Source organism: Peromyscus californicus, unplaced genomic scaffold (assembly GCF_007827085.1).
Source record: "Peromyscus californicus insignis strain IS unplaced genomic scaffold, ASM782708v3 Scaffold_13__1_contigs__length_99412109, whole genome shotgun sequence".
Taxonomy (NCBI): Eukaryota; Metazoa; Chordata; class Mammalia; order Rodentia; family Cricetidae; genus Peromyscus; species Peromyscus californicus.
The window spans coordinates 5,092,204-5,105,130 of NW_026294424.1; the positions used below are offsets into that span (position 1 = coordinate 5,092,204).

The 12,927-nt window shown below is 49.1% G+C and overlaps 1 protein-coding gene across 1 annotated transcript in view; it reads left to right on the forward strand.

Annotated features, from left to right (window-relative positions):
* Letm1 (leucine zipper and EF-hand containing transmembrane protein 1) overlaps positions 1-12,627 on the forward strand; it is a 41,351-nt gene extending 28,724 nt beyond the window's left edge. Inside the window, exons 8-14 of the mRNA XM_052736221.1 lie at positions 1,462-1,593; positions 2,049-2,189; positions 2,830-2,964; positions 5,159-5,293; positions 6,530-6,717; positions 8,034-8,172; positions 9,605-12,627. Coding sequence (XP_052592181.1) covers positions 1,462-1,593; positions 2,049-2,189; positions 2,830-2,964; positions 5,159-5,293; positions 6,530-6,717; positions 8,034-8,172; positions 9,605-9,754 — 1,020 coding nt within the window. The 3' untranslated portion in view covers positions 9,755-12,627. The remainder of the gene's footprint in view (positions 1-1,461; positions 1,594-2,048; positions 2,190-2,829; positions 2,965-5,158; positions 5,294-6,529; positions 6,718-8,033; positions 8,173-9,604) is intronic.
* Positions 12,628-12,927: the final 300 nt, after the last annotated feature.

The following is a 12,927-nucleotide window of genomic DNA, read 5'->3' on the forward strand; positions in this document are numbered from 1 at the left end:
GGTGGTTCAACTAGAGGCTGCATATATGCTAGGCAAACACTTTGCCACTGAACTGTAGCCCCTGCCCTCTAAAAATTTTGTTTGTTGTGTGAGACCAAGTCTTATCATGTAGCCCTGGCTGTCCTGGAACGTGCTGTGTCGACTAGGCTGGCCTTGAACTCAGAGATCTGCCTGCCTCCTAAGTGCTAGGATTAAAGATGTAAGCCACCACATCCAGCCTGCCCTTCAAATTTTAAAAAAGAAAGAACAATTTTTCTAGACAAGGTCTCCTACTATATGACCCAATCTGACCTTGAATTTCTAGGTTTCCTTCTGCATCAGCCTTTCAAAAAGAAATTATTTATATTTCAACACATGGGCTAGTAAGATGGCTCATGAGTAAAGGTGTTTGCCTCCAAGTTTGACCGCCTGAGTTTGATTCCCAGAACCCATGTGACAGAAGGAGAGTAATGACTCCCAAAAGTCCTTCTCTGACTTCCATTCATGTGCCTCTGTGGCATGTGCTGCCATCCCTCCCAAATAAACTGGTTTAAAATAAGTGGATAAAACATAAACGTTGCAGGTAGTAATGGGTACAAGTAATAGATATCTATGGCACCCTAGGCCTCTTTTTAGTTTTTAAGTGTCAGGCTATAATAGCCCAGGCTGCCATGGAACATGTGTTCCTTCTGCCTCAGATAGTGCAGGGCTTACAAATATGCACCACCATCCCTGGACCAGTGTACCAGCCTGGTTTTTTGTTGTTGTTGTTTGTTTATTTTTTATTTTATTTTATTTTATTTTATTTTATTTTATTTTAATTTTTCGAGACAGGGTTTCTCTGTGTAGCCTTGGCTGTCCTGGAACTCACTCTGTAGACCAGGTTGGCCTTGAATTCAGATCCACCTCCCTCTGCCTCCTGAGTGCTGGGATTAAAGGCATGCACCACCACCCGGCTTACCAGCCTGTTTTTAAGCACATTCTCAAGGTACCTGGAGCTGATGGTCAGTTGTTCAGTTTACTAAGGTGTATGTGTTTGTGTGTGTGTATGTGTATACTTTATGTTATATATAGATTGGATATGTTTTTAATCTTTATGTGTATGGATGTTGCATGTATGTTTGTACACCTCGTGCATGCATGTCTCTCCATGGAGGCCAGAAAAGGGTGTCAGATCCCCCAGAACTGGAGTTTCAAACAGTTGTGAGCTGCCATGTGAATACTAGGAGTATCCAGGCCCTTTGCAGGGGTAACAAGTGCTGTTTCCAGCCCCTGAAAGACATTTGGGAAATGTATTTTGGTGATTTAATGAACCCAGTTACTCAATCATGTTTGCTGTGGCACCCAGACTCTGTACCCCTCAACTAAGCCAAAGCCACAGAAGGGAACTCTGGGGTGGGCAGTCTAGCACCTTGCAGGACAGGCACTGGGGCTGTGGGTCAAGCAAGGACAGCACGGCCAGTGAGTGTGCTTTGATTCCAGTGGCTCGACTTGCACCTCCATCACGAGATCCCCACATCATTGCTCATACTGTCCCGGGCCATGTACCTCCCAGACACCCTCTCACCTGCTGACCAGCTCAAGTCCACCTTGCAGACCCTTCCAGAAATCGTGGTATGTATTGTTGGAAATTCTTTTGCCTTTTTTTTTTTTTTTTTTTTTTAATCTTTGTGGGCTTGGTACCCTCACCTCCACAGCTATGGAAGCCTCTACACTGTGGTCTTCCCGTCCCCTTCCCTTCCCCCGTCCCGAACCCCTGGTTCGTCTTCCTGCTCAGCCCCCTATGTGGTGCAGTCTCAGGCACAGCAGTGCTAAGATTGCATATCTGAATTGATGTATTTGAGTTTTGCTGTGAAACTCAAAACAGTCCTCTGAGGGATGGGGAACCTTACTTAGCCTTGGAAGCCTGGAAGCACCTCTACACACTTAGGAGGAAACATCCCATTAGTGTATTCTGTTGTTTTGTATGAAGCCAAGGTGGTAACATTGCTCAGAGAGAGGTAAGGGCATTAGGTCTGGCACCTCAGGCTCACCGGCAGTTCCCGTCTCCTTTCTCTCTCTCTCTCAAGGCGAAGGAGGCTCAGGTGAAAGTGGCAGAGGTGGAGGGCGAACAGGTAGACAACAAGGCGAAGCTGGAGGCCACACTGCAGGAAGAGGCTGCCATCCAGCAAGAGCACCTGGAAGAGCTACAGAGGGCTGCCACGGCTGTGGTAAGCAGCCTGCAGTGACTGACTCCACGGGACCCAAGGCTGTCCCAGCCAAGTTTCCTAGAGCCTGCCTTATGGCCCTGGTGTGGCTCTCAGTCCTATCCTATCTTTGCCTGCAGGGGTCAGCGTGGTACAAGAACACAGGAGTGCTTGACTATAGAGCTATAGCTCTCAGGGACAGTGCAATAGAAGACATGATGTGGCATCTCTCTGCTCACCATTGGCATAGGAGGGGCTGGCTTAGCACCCAAGCAGGAGTTAACAAGGGACCGACCCTCCTTCTCAGGGTTGTTTTCCTAAGTGTTGCTGACCCCCCCATAACTGTGTTCACCTCTTGGCCCCATGGTCTCAAAAGCTGCAGGAAGCTGTACTGTGATTGGAGCTTGTACTGCCTAGCTTATTCATGCACATCTCTTCACCCGGACTCAGTCCCAGAGAGGGGCAGCATGCTCTGACTCAGTCTGCTGAGGAGCCTCGGGTGGCCTGCTCTGCGTGGGGCAAGGAACTACTGCTGCTGGGTGATCTCTGGGTCTTCTTTATCACCAAGTAGATTATTCCAAGTGTGACCTGTCAGGAGTACATACTGAGTGTGGAGCCAAAGCCAGATGACCAGGGTGACAATGTGATACTGCTTACATTTCAGAAGCACGTCCAGCCAGAAGTAGTGGAAGCCACCGTTCCTGGGAGGCCAGGGGCTGAGCTTCAGCCAAAGGTGCCTGATGTGATCCTGTCCTCAGAGGAACTGAAGGATACGGCACCTGTGCTGGAGGGTTTGAAGGTGAGCTATACATAACCAGGGGAAGAATGGGGCTGGGCTGTGGGTTCCTTAGCTCCTAAAGAGGTTTTGCTGGGCAGGGCATCCTCTTAGCCTCCAGCCAGTCCACACTTCAGACCCTCCCAGAGATCATGGTATTATTGTTGGGAAACCCCATTGACTCATTCATTTTGTGGATGGGGGACTCACTTCCACAATCATGGAGTCCCTCCAGGAACACTTTACTCCCTGGTGAGATGAAGTAGTAGCAAGGAGGTAGAGACCCGCCTTAGGGGTATGAGAAGCTTAGAGCCTTTGACACTGAGATGAGGCTGCCAGGCTATTCATGGGTTTCTAGTTGGGCAGCGGGAGGGGAAATGAAGGCTGGGCCTTCAAAACAGAGCCTCCTCTGCAGAGGCCCACCCTGGTGTCATTTGCTGAGTGATTGGGTATGAGGCTCCTTAAAAAACTCCTGTCGCCGGGTGGTGGTGGCGCACGCCTTTAATCCCAGCACTCGGGAGGCAGAGCCAGGCGGATCTCTGTGAGTTCGAGGCCAGCCTGGTCTCCAAAGCGAGTTCCAGGAAAGGCGCAAAGCTACACAGAGAAACCCTGTCTCGAAAAACCAAAAAAAAAAACTCCTGTCAATTTGTTGTCAATAAATTGGACAGAACATGAAATATCTTCTAGGTCCTTCTGTCCTGAGATGCCAGGGGAATCCCACATGAAGGAGCAGATGTTCAGATGTGGTGGGCAGATGAAAACTGTTAAGTGGATAGAGACGGCTTGGTAGCTGAGTGAGGTGGTGGGGGAGAGGAGGGGGAGAGAGACTGGCCTCGATGAAAGCTGTGTGTTCAGGAAGGTCTCTGTTGGGGTCCTGTAGGATGGCAAAAGCCGCAGGTGTCTTGAAGGGAATGGATGATCAGGATCACATTCAGGGCTCAGAGAAGGGAGGTAAGACTTGTTCTTGATGAAAGCAGAAAGTGTGGAGGGCTGAGGCCTTGCAGCTGCCTCTAACTAACAATGGCCTTTGCAAGAAGGGGTATGACAAAGTTTCTGACCCAGGCCTGGCCACTGGAGTTTTGGGGAAGAGAGTATGAGTGGGCTCCCCCCGGAGCCTAATGGGCTCCTTTGAAGATTGGCCTATAGAGAGCAGGCTGCCGCATGGCCCAGGAGACCCCAGAATAGACAGGTGGTATGATCAAGGCTAGATGGCCATGGTAGTGGCAGAAGTCCCCAAAGCCTGGACTCGAGGTGGTTCCCAGACATTCCTGCAGGAAGCAGGCAGTAGAGGCAGAGACAGGGTGATCCCTGGGGTTTAATGGCCAGCCACCCTAGCTGAATTTGTGACCCCCAAGTTCTAGTAAGAGACTCTCTCAAGAAAGAAGGTGGAGGATGGAGAGAAGGCTCTTGTTCTATTTCTGTTCCCAGCACCCACCTCTGGTGGCTCACAAGCACCTGGAACTCCAGCTGCAAGGGACCTGATACCTCTGGTCTCCTTGGGTACCTATACTCATGTGCACATTCCCACATACGCACATACAATTAAAGTTAGTTTTCTTTAAAGAACTATCAGATGTAGCATAATAGTTCATGCCTTTAATCCCAGTACTTAGGAGGCAGAGACACACACATAAATAATAAATAAATAGTAAATAAACTACTCCTGGGCATTGCCCCACCGATGGCTGTACACAGACATTCACAGCAACTGTCGTTGTAATCACTGAAAGCCAGTAGGAAGGACAAAGATGTGCTTTGATGATGCTGTCCAGATTAGAAATACTTTACCATTGGATGCCAAAAGGTGAGTTGGTCAAAAGAGGCAGAGCTGGTAATTCCTCTCCTATGAAGTTCTAGAAAACAAAGGCTGTCCTGTAGAGCAGGAGGCAGGGCAGTCTTGCCTGGGGTGGAATCCTGGGGAATATAAAGGAGATTTTGGGGACAACCAGCATGCTCACTCTACTGGCTATGGGATGAGTGTGTTGGAGTATAGTGTGCTCACTCTGCTGGCTATGGGATGAGTGTGTTGGGGTACGGTGCACCAAGAAGATGCAAGGAGAGGTGCCATAGCTAACATAGCCCAGAGCTGATCTCCAGCTACCTGAGGCTATCCTCAAGTGCTAGCCTATGTGGTGTGAGCAGAAAGGCTTTCATCATTTAGGGACGGAAGCCATTTGTTCCCTTGACTTAGTTTATCTTTTTACTCATTTCTTTCCAGGGTGAAGAGATAACCAAGGAGGAAATTGACATCCTCAGTGATGCCTGCTCTAAGCTACAGGAACAGAAGAAGTCCCTGACCAAGGAGAAGGAGGAGCTGGAGCTGCTGAAAGAGGATGTCCAGGACTACAGTGAGGTGGGTAGGCATACAAGGCAGGGATATGGACTGTTGTAGGTAGCCCTTCATCAGCTGCTCAGGGCCCAGGCTCACACTGCAGAGGGTGGGCAGAATACAGCTTTATCAGACCCCAAAGCATAGAGTAACACTCCTGCCAAGTATATAACAAGGTAGCCAGAGAGAATTTGGAGAGAAGAGTCAAATGGAAAATCAGTTTTGACCAGGGATGTGGTTGGACAGTAAGCAGAGCACAAGACCTAGCATGCACAAGCCCCAGCTTCAAGGCCTAGCACCAAAAAAGAGAATGGACTTACCCCAGAGCTTTTCCGCAGCGATTCTAACTGGGCCACTTTGTAGGTAAGTGACACTCTTTTGGTGCTAAGTCGATAGTGACAGGTGTCTAAACCCCAGTGTCATGTGAACAGCTTGTCACTTGGTACATGAAATCTTACTTTCATTCATGACCCTCCAAGGGACTTCTTTCTTTTCCTATCTAGTGGTTGTCCCTCTCTTCCTCCCTCCCTTTTTTATTTCCTTCCCTCCTTTACTTTCTTTCGTAGTGCTGGGACTGATCCCAGGCCCTCGTGCATGCTAGGCAAGTGTTGTGCCTGCATCCTCAGCCCCAACAGACATCGTTTTCTAATCTGAGGTCGCCGTGCTCTTACTCCCACTCTGGTGAGCAAGTAATGATTTGGAGATTGCTGAAAAATCAGTTTGCTGTTTCTCCTCTTCCCTGTGGTAGTCCTCTGGCTGTGTGACTTCTCCACGAGAAACCACATTTTTCACCAGACAGACAAGACGTGCCTCATTCCCCTCTGCTCTTCACCTTGCTCTTGTCCCTGTCATCTTTGCCCCATGTAAACAAAGAAGGTGCTTAGGATTCCTTGAGCCTTTATGTGTTTATTCTTTAGTAACTACAAAGGAAGTTGATATTCAGAATAGATTTTTTTCCCCTCTAATTAAAAAAAAATTTATTTTGAGCCTACAAAAATAAAGGTGGGCATGGTAGGCTGCTAAACCAAAAAATTAATAAGAACGAATTTGCATGATCTTCCAATTTTTTGAGGCTGAATTGAATTCTTTTGTTTGGTTTTTGTTTTGCGGCGCTAGGGGTCAAACACAGGATCTTGTGCATAGTAGGAAACATTGTACTATTGAGCCACATCCCAGCATAAATTAATGGCTTCATTTCTTTTTCAACTCAAATTAATATAGAGCCCTCCCTCTTTTTTGGTACCAATTTTTTTAAATTAGGACTTACAAGAGATCAAAAAGGAACTTTCAAAGACGGGTGATGAGAAAATCATAGAAGAATCCAAAGCTAGCAAGAGGCTGACAAAGCGAGTCCAGCAGATGATCGGGCAGATCGATGGCCTAATTGCACAGCTGGAGACCAGTCAACAGAATGGCAAGTTGGCCCCCCAGGAGAGCTCTCCGACAGGGTAAGTGAGCCAGGAGCCTGTTCTAGCCTAGCCTGCAGCTAGCAGGTGCTTTTGCTGGGATGTAATTCCAAAGCATATCTCCTCGGCCTCTGCCTGCCCGCCCCACCTAGTGCTCAGGAGCAGCCAGGACCCCAAGAGGTCTTTGCTCTTTTTTTTCTTCCCTTCACAGCTCAGGGTATATATCCCCGAGCTTGTTTTACCTAGATAGCTCAGATCTGTCTCCTCCCTGCCTGTGTCCCCTGACCCGTCTTTCCTCCCCTTCCATGGTGCCATCCCCTTGAGCTTTAGTCTTAACCAGTCTTGGCTCCTGGTTCTTCAAACTGCCAGGCTTTCTCCTGCTTCCTCCCCACCCCAAACCCTGGTATTATGACACCGTTGTGGGCAGTCTGCCTGCCTGAGCAGCCACCAGGAAACAGTGGCACACTCCATGCTTTTGTGCCCAGCTGAGTAGGCTTGCCCCAAGTCCTGACCATAGACTCTACAGTGAGGGCAGGTGGCTGCAGCTGGGCTCTGCTTCTGCTCCAGGCCCTGTACCTAGAGACCTTTGTTACCTCCAGATGAGGATGTTTTCTCTCCTGAAGTGTCTGTTGGCTACCTGGCAGACACAAGCCTAAGAACCTGTGGTGCTCTTCACGGTGGGGATGTGCACGTGTGGGTGCCATGGAAGCCAAAAGAAGATGTCAGATCCCCTAGAGCTGGAATTATAGACAACTGTGAGCCATCCAACATGGGTTCTGGGAACTGAACTCAGGTCTTCTGTAAGAGCAGTAAGTGCTCTTAACCACTGAGCCATCTCTCCAGCCTCAATTTTTTTTTTTTTCAGTTTCGTGTGTGTGTGTGTGTGTGTGTGTGTGTATAAATGGTATATGTAAGCATGTGTGTGAGTGTGGTATTTATATATGTGCAAGTGTATGTGTGCTGGTGTACATCCTTATATGCACATGGAGGCTGTCAGCCTGCAAGCCCATGATCTCTTCCTGCCTCTGCCCCTACCCAACAGAACTAGGGTTATAGACAAATACGTGACTACTCCCAGCTTTTTACATGGGTTCTGAGGATTTGAATTAAGGTCCTCGTGCAGGAAGAGCACTGATAGCTGCTAAGCAATCTCCCTACCATCCAAGAATGTTCTCTGTCAGTCTCCATGCTGACATTGCATCCTAAAGGGAAAGAGCCTGAGGATCTCACTGTGGGAGGAGTCATGCTGATATTTCCAGTTCATGCATGAACCCAGGATCAGAGCCTGTGGGAAGAGCTGTGGGTAAGGCATGAGGCTGAGCATCTGGCCAATATCACATGCACACTACACTCCCCAGGGAGAGTGTCGTCAGTGTCAGTGAGCTCATCAGCGCCATGAAGCAGATCAAGCACATTCCAGAACACAAGCTGATCAGTTTGGCCTCAGCCCTGGATGAAAACAAGGACGGCAATATCAACATCGATGACCTTGTTAAGGTGGGTCTCGGTGAGGACTGAGCTAGGCAGACTAGCCTGGCTGCTTTTCTGCTTTAGGGCCCAGGGGTTTGGGGAGGAACTGCTTATTCAGACAGAGTCTTAAGACTATCAGAAAGGGGGCTGGAGAGATGGCTCAGCGGTTATGGGCACTGGCTACTCTTCCAGAGGATCAGGGTTCAATTCCCAGCATCCACATGGCTGCTCACAACTGTGTGTAGCTCCAGCTCCAGGGAATCTGACACCCTCACACAGACATGCATGCAGGCAAAATACCAATGCACATAAAATAAGTAATTTTTTTTTTTATTAAAAAAGACAGTCTCAGGAGGTTAGGTCTGCAGGCCCAAGTGTCTCAGCCCTTTGCCCTCATTTGAAATCACAGTGGAATTAAGAATTTTGTTATAAAATAAAAGTTACAGACATAATGATGGGATAACAGAATGAGCCGCTGCCCTGCCACAGGCTCACTCCAGCACATGTCTCCTTGGACTGTGTCTACATGTACCACAGGACTTTGCATCCCTATTAGATCTGGGGAACGGAGTGAACACACCTGCCATGACCCCTTTTGGGGCTGCCTGAGACCTCAGAGTCACTGAGTGGGGAGAGCATGTAGGGATAGTGGCTAAGCTTCAAGTGCATCAGCCCACAAGGCCCGAGTCAGGATCTAGCCTCTAGGGGAGTCTGGAGCCCAGCCTGCAGATTATCATGGACCTACTTAAACCATAAATCACGTTTTTGAGGGGAAAAAAACAAAAACAACTGCCTTTGTGGTTCCCAGCACACCTGGCAAGTTAGTGATTTTTTTTTTTTTTTTTTTTGGTTTTTCGAGACAGGGTTTCTCTGTGTAGCTTTGCGCCTTTTCTGGAACTCACTTTGTAGACCAGGCTGGCCTCGAACTCACAGAGATTCGCCTGGCTCTGCCTCCCAAGTGCTGGGATTAAAGGCGTGCGCCACCACCGCCCGGCTAAGTTAGTGATTTTTTTCCTAGATAAAGCCAGAAATACTGGCTAATTATCTTTAGTTTCATTTTAAAACAAGGCACTATCAGGCATGCATGCTGAGCATTTTCCACACTCTCCCCTCAGTCTTCATGGCAGGAACAGATATGCCCCACTGCTTACCCCTTGCTGTACCAGGGAAGCCATGTTCAGGGCAAGTCCTAGGCCTCCAGCAGTATGGCAGGCCCATGCTGGCTGGAACCGGGACTTGATGCCACAGTCTTGCTGTGAAGTCTATTGCTTTGGAGGTCTGAGACTTTGAGTACCAGAGCAGCAGGAAGAACCCAGGCACCCATAGCATGCAGTGAAATGGCATGTTCTTAGCCAAATGGCTGAGAGGAGTCAAGTCCTGCCTCCCCAGGGCTGTCCCCAGGGACAGCAGATGGATGCGGTGGTGGAGCACCTCCTAAGTCCCCCTCTCCTGTGTGTAGGTAATCGACTTGGTGGACAAAGAAGATGTTCAGATCTCTACCACCCAAGTAGCCGAAATTGTGGCCACACTGGAAAAGGAGGGAATGGTGGAAGAGAAGGAAAAGGCCAAGGAAAAGGCTGAGAAAGAGGTCGCAGAAGTGAAGAATTAGAACTGCCTGGCTTTGGGCTCCACAGGCTCTGCCTTCCTCATGCTACACCAGCCACAGTGGGGATGACACAAGAGTGATTGCTTTGAGGTGATTCTTAGTGGCCAATCTAATATTTTGTCTGGAATAAATCAGAAACTTCCATAATCAAGCAATTTTTAATTTTCATCATTCCATGAAGATGCAGTCAGGCTGGAGCCTTAGAGCCCTCTGGGTGATTATGTTTGGACTCATGCTATGGTGTGGTACTAAATGGCCCTAACCCTTGGGTTAAAGGTACAGCCACCAGTAGGATCATAGCCTCACACTGACCCTAGCTCCAAAGGTAGCTTGGGTCAGGCTGGGTAGGAAAGTATTTCCCTGTTTATGTCCTTACTTGCTCAGGGTCTGGCCAAGCCTCTATCCCTTGAGAGGAGCATGAGAACCAAGTGGACTCCCAGCACCGGTGTGGAGCCAAACGTATGTGTGCCTGCATCTCCTCAGAGGCCTTGGGGTAGGAGTTAGACAAACACAAATGCAGGCCTCTGCGATGGAGACACTGGAGTCAGTCTGAGGACTTGGGATTCCTAAATGCCAGTGTACATAGATCTGTATGCTCACATCTCCACAGTTGTGTCTTAACTACTGGTCCCTAACAGCAGTGTCTGTTTTGTATGGATTCTGAAGCATGTTGACGGGAGCGTTCTCAATTTACCATTGATCTCCACCTAATTCCTTAACTGACTAGTAAATTTTCACACATGACCATCTGCCTAATTCATGAGTAATCGCTTAATTAGTGGGTAACAGAAGCCTTTGAAAATGAAATCTTTTCTCTTGCTCAGTCCACATTGCTGAGTAGGCCTGGGAGATAGAGCTGACACCTGCAACCTGAATATACCTGAGGCTTTGTGTGGCTTTTAACATAAAATTTAAGTCCTATCACAGGACAGTGGCCAAGATGGGGCTTCACAAGGGAGTCTCGTCATGTTGCAGACTCAGGCTTCTTTAGCACAAATGCTCATGAGTGTGTTCCTGCCACCAAGCAGAGAGGAAGTAGTCTGGTGCCACAGAGCTTTCAGCATGGTGTTCCCTGCCTGCCAGCTGCTCACTGGCACCCCTCTGAGTGTAGCCTGCACTAGCTCAGAGTCCAGAGCTCTCTGCTGAGTAGCCAGCAACCTTTCCTACTCGGAGATGGCTCCTTGGGCAGGCCAGGGCTGGGTATCCTGTGGCCTCACCACCACACTCCCACTATAACCCCGTCCTAGGAGCACAGAGAAAGCAAGATCTTGAGTTCCACTTGGGCTATTATGTCCAGGGAAAAGAAAATCCTTCTGGGGAATTCTGGACAGGATTTGGAAGATGGACCGAAAGCAGAAACTGGAATGGAACTTTCTCAGCTTCTTGAAACGTTTTTCTTAAACATGATGTTAAACAAGAGTAAGAATTCTCACATGTAAATCTGTGTAAATTAACAGTGGAAGGAGCCTAGTGAACGTATGGTCACATCTGTGCATCCTGCTGAACACTAGCAGCCTTGTTTCAACTGTCAGTGCATACTTGTGAGGACAAGATTGTGGTTGCCAAGTGTCCCCACAGTGGAGGGTTCCGCCTGTGAGCAGCACTCTGGAGCCTGTCCGGTGTCTGTCTATTGTCTTCATCCTTTATTGTATCACTGGGCCCTGTCAGTGGCCCTGTGTTGGCTGTCGCTGACTCAGGTGTTTCCCTGCTGGCCTTCTCTGGACTCTGCCCTCACAGGTCACACCATCACCGCAGAAAGTGGGTTCATCCTGTGATGCTGCAGGGCCCTAGCACACCCGTGTGCTGGAGGGTCTAGCACTGGGTGCTTGCCTTGGTTTTTGGAACTGTCCCCCATCTGTTTGTTTCACTGCTTGACCTTAGTACAGCTGGGTCAGGTTTAGAAATGGCAGACCCACTGGGCAGTAGTGGTGGCTAACACCTTTAAACCCAGCACTCCGGAGAAAGAGGCACATGGATCTCTGAGTTCGAGGCCAGCCTGGTCTACAGAGCAAGTTCCAGGACAGCCAGGGCTGTCACAGAGAAACCCTGTCTTGAACCACACCACCACCACCCAAAAAAGAACTAGCAGATCCATGACTGAGAACTGTCCATGAGCTGAGCATTTGAAAACTGCTGTGTTTCAACTGTCATAACCTCTGTTAAGCTCTGTACCTCAGTGCTTGCCCAGGGGCTGGATACCCACCCCTGTTAAGTGAAGGTAGGGTTTCTGACACAGAAATCTGGCCTGCCTTCTCTCCACTCCGAACCGCCTTCCCACACAGGATTTGGGAAGTTGGCGTCTGAAGTTCAGGCTCCTTTTGAACTATCAACATCTTAAATGTGAAGGGCACCATGCAGTTCTGAAAAGTCATCCTCATGGTCTTGGGCTGTGCCTTTTGGGACCATGGTAGGGGAACAAGTTCTGTACCCTCTTCTGACTTCCAGGGATCCCAGATCCTCCAGCTGGGTCGCATGTAAACATCTTCCATGTCCATGTATCAGCCCAAAGGGATACTTCTAAGACCTGACAACCTGACTAGCAAAGAAATCGAAGAGAAACTGAGACCACCCTGAGTTAATGATGTGATGATTGCGCTATGGGCACCAGGTGTGCTCAGATTTTAGAGGGGCTTCACCCTCCCCTCAGCCCCTTAGTGCCAGCTCACTTTTAGAAGCAACTTCCAAAAAAATGCCTTGTGGGACCTATCTGAGGAGACCTGTATCCCCACAACCTGTGGTACATCCCTGCTCTGTGGAGTCGAACAAGACTCCAGGCTGCCCCAGGGCCCTGGGAGACTGGCAGGCTGCATGGGGTGGTGTTTGCTCAACAACTTGATGTAAGGAGTTGACTAATAAAGTGCCACTGCTGACTTGTCTGCTCTGTAATGGTTTGTTCAGTGTAGTAGTCCTGACACTTAACCACGCTCTCCCAGCCTGCACACCCCCTCAATGGCCTCAGACTTGTCACCTCACAGTCCCACACTGTGCCTGTCATGAGCTACGCAGGGTGAGCAGGAGCTGGGACTTGGGCTGAAGAGTCCCAGGGAAGTGGGGCCTGTGCCCACACTAAGTGTACTACTTCAGGCTCATAGACAGAATCCAGCCAAAGGGACATGTGGAGGGCAGTGGGCCTGATGGAGGCAGCTTCCCAGGCCCCACCTTGTGCTTACACTGGG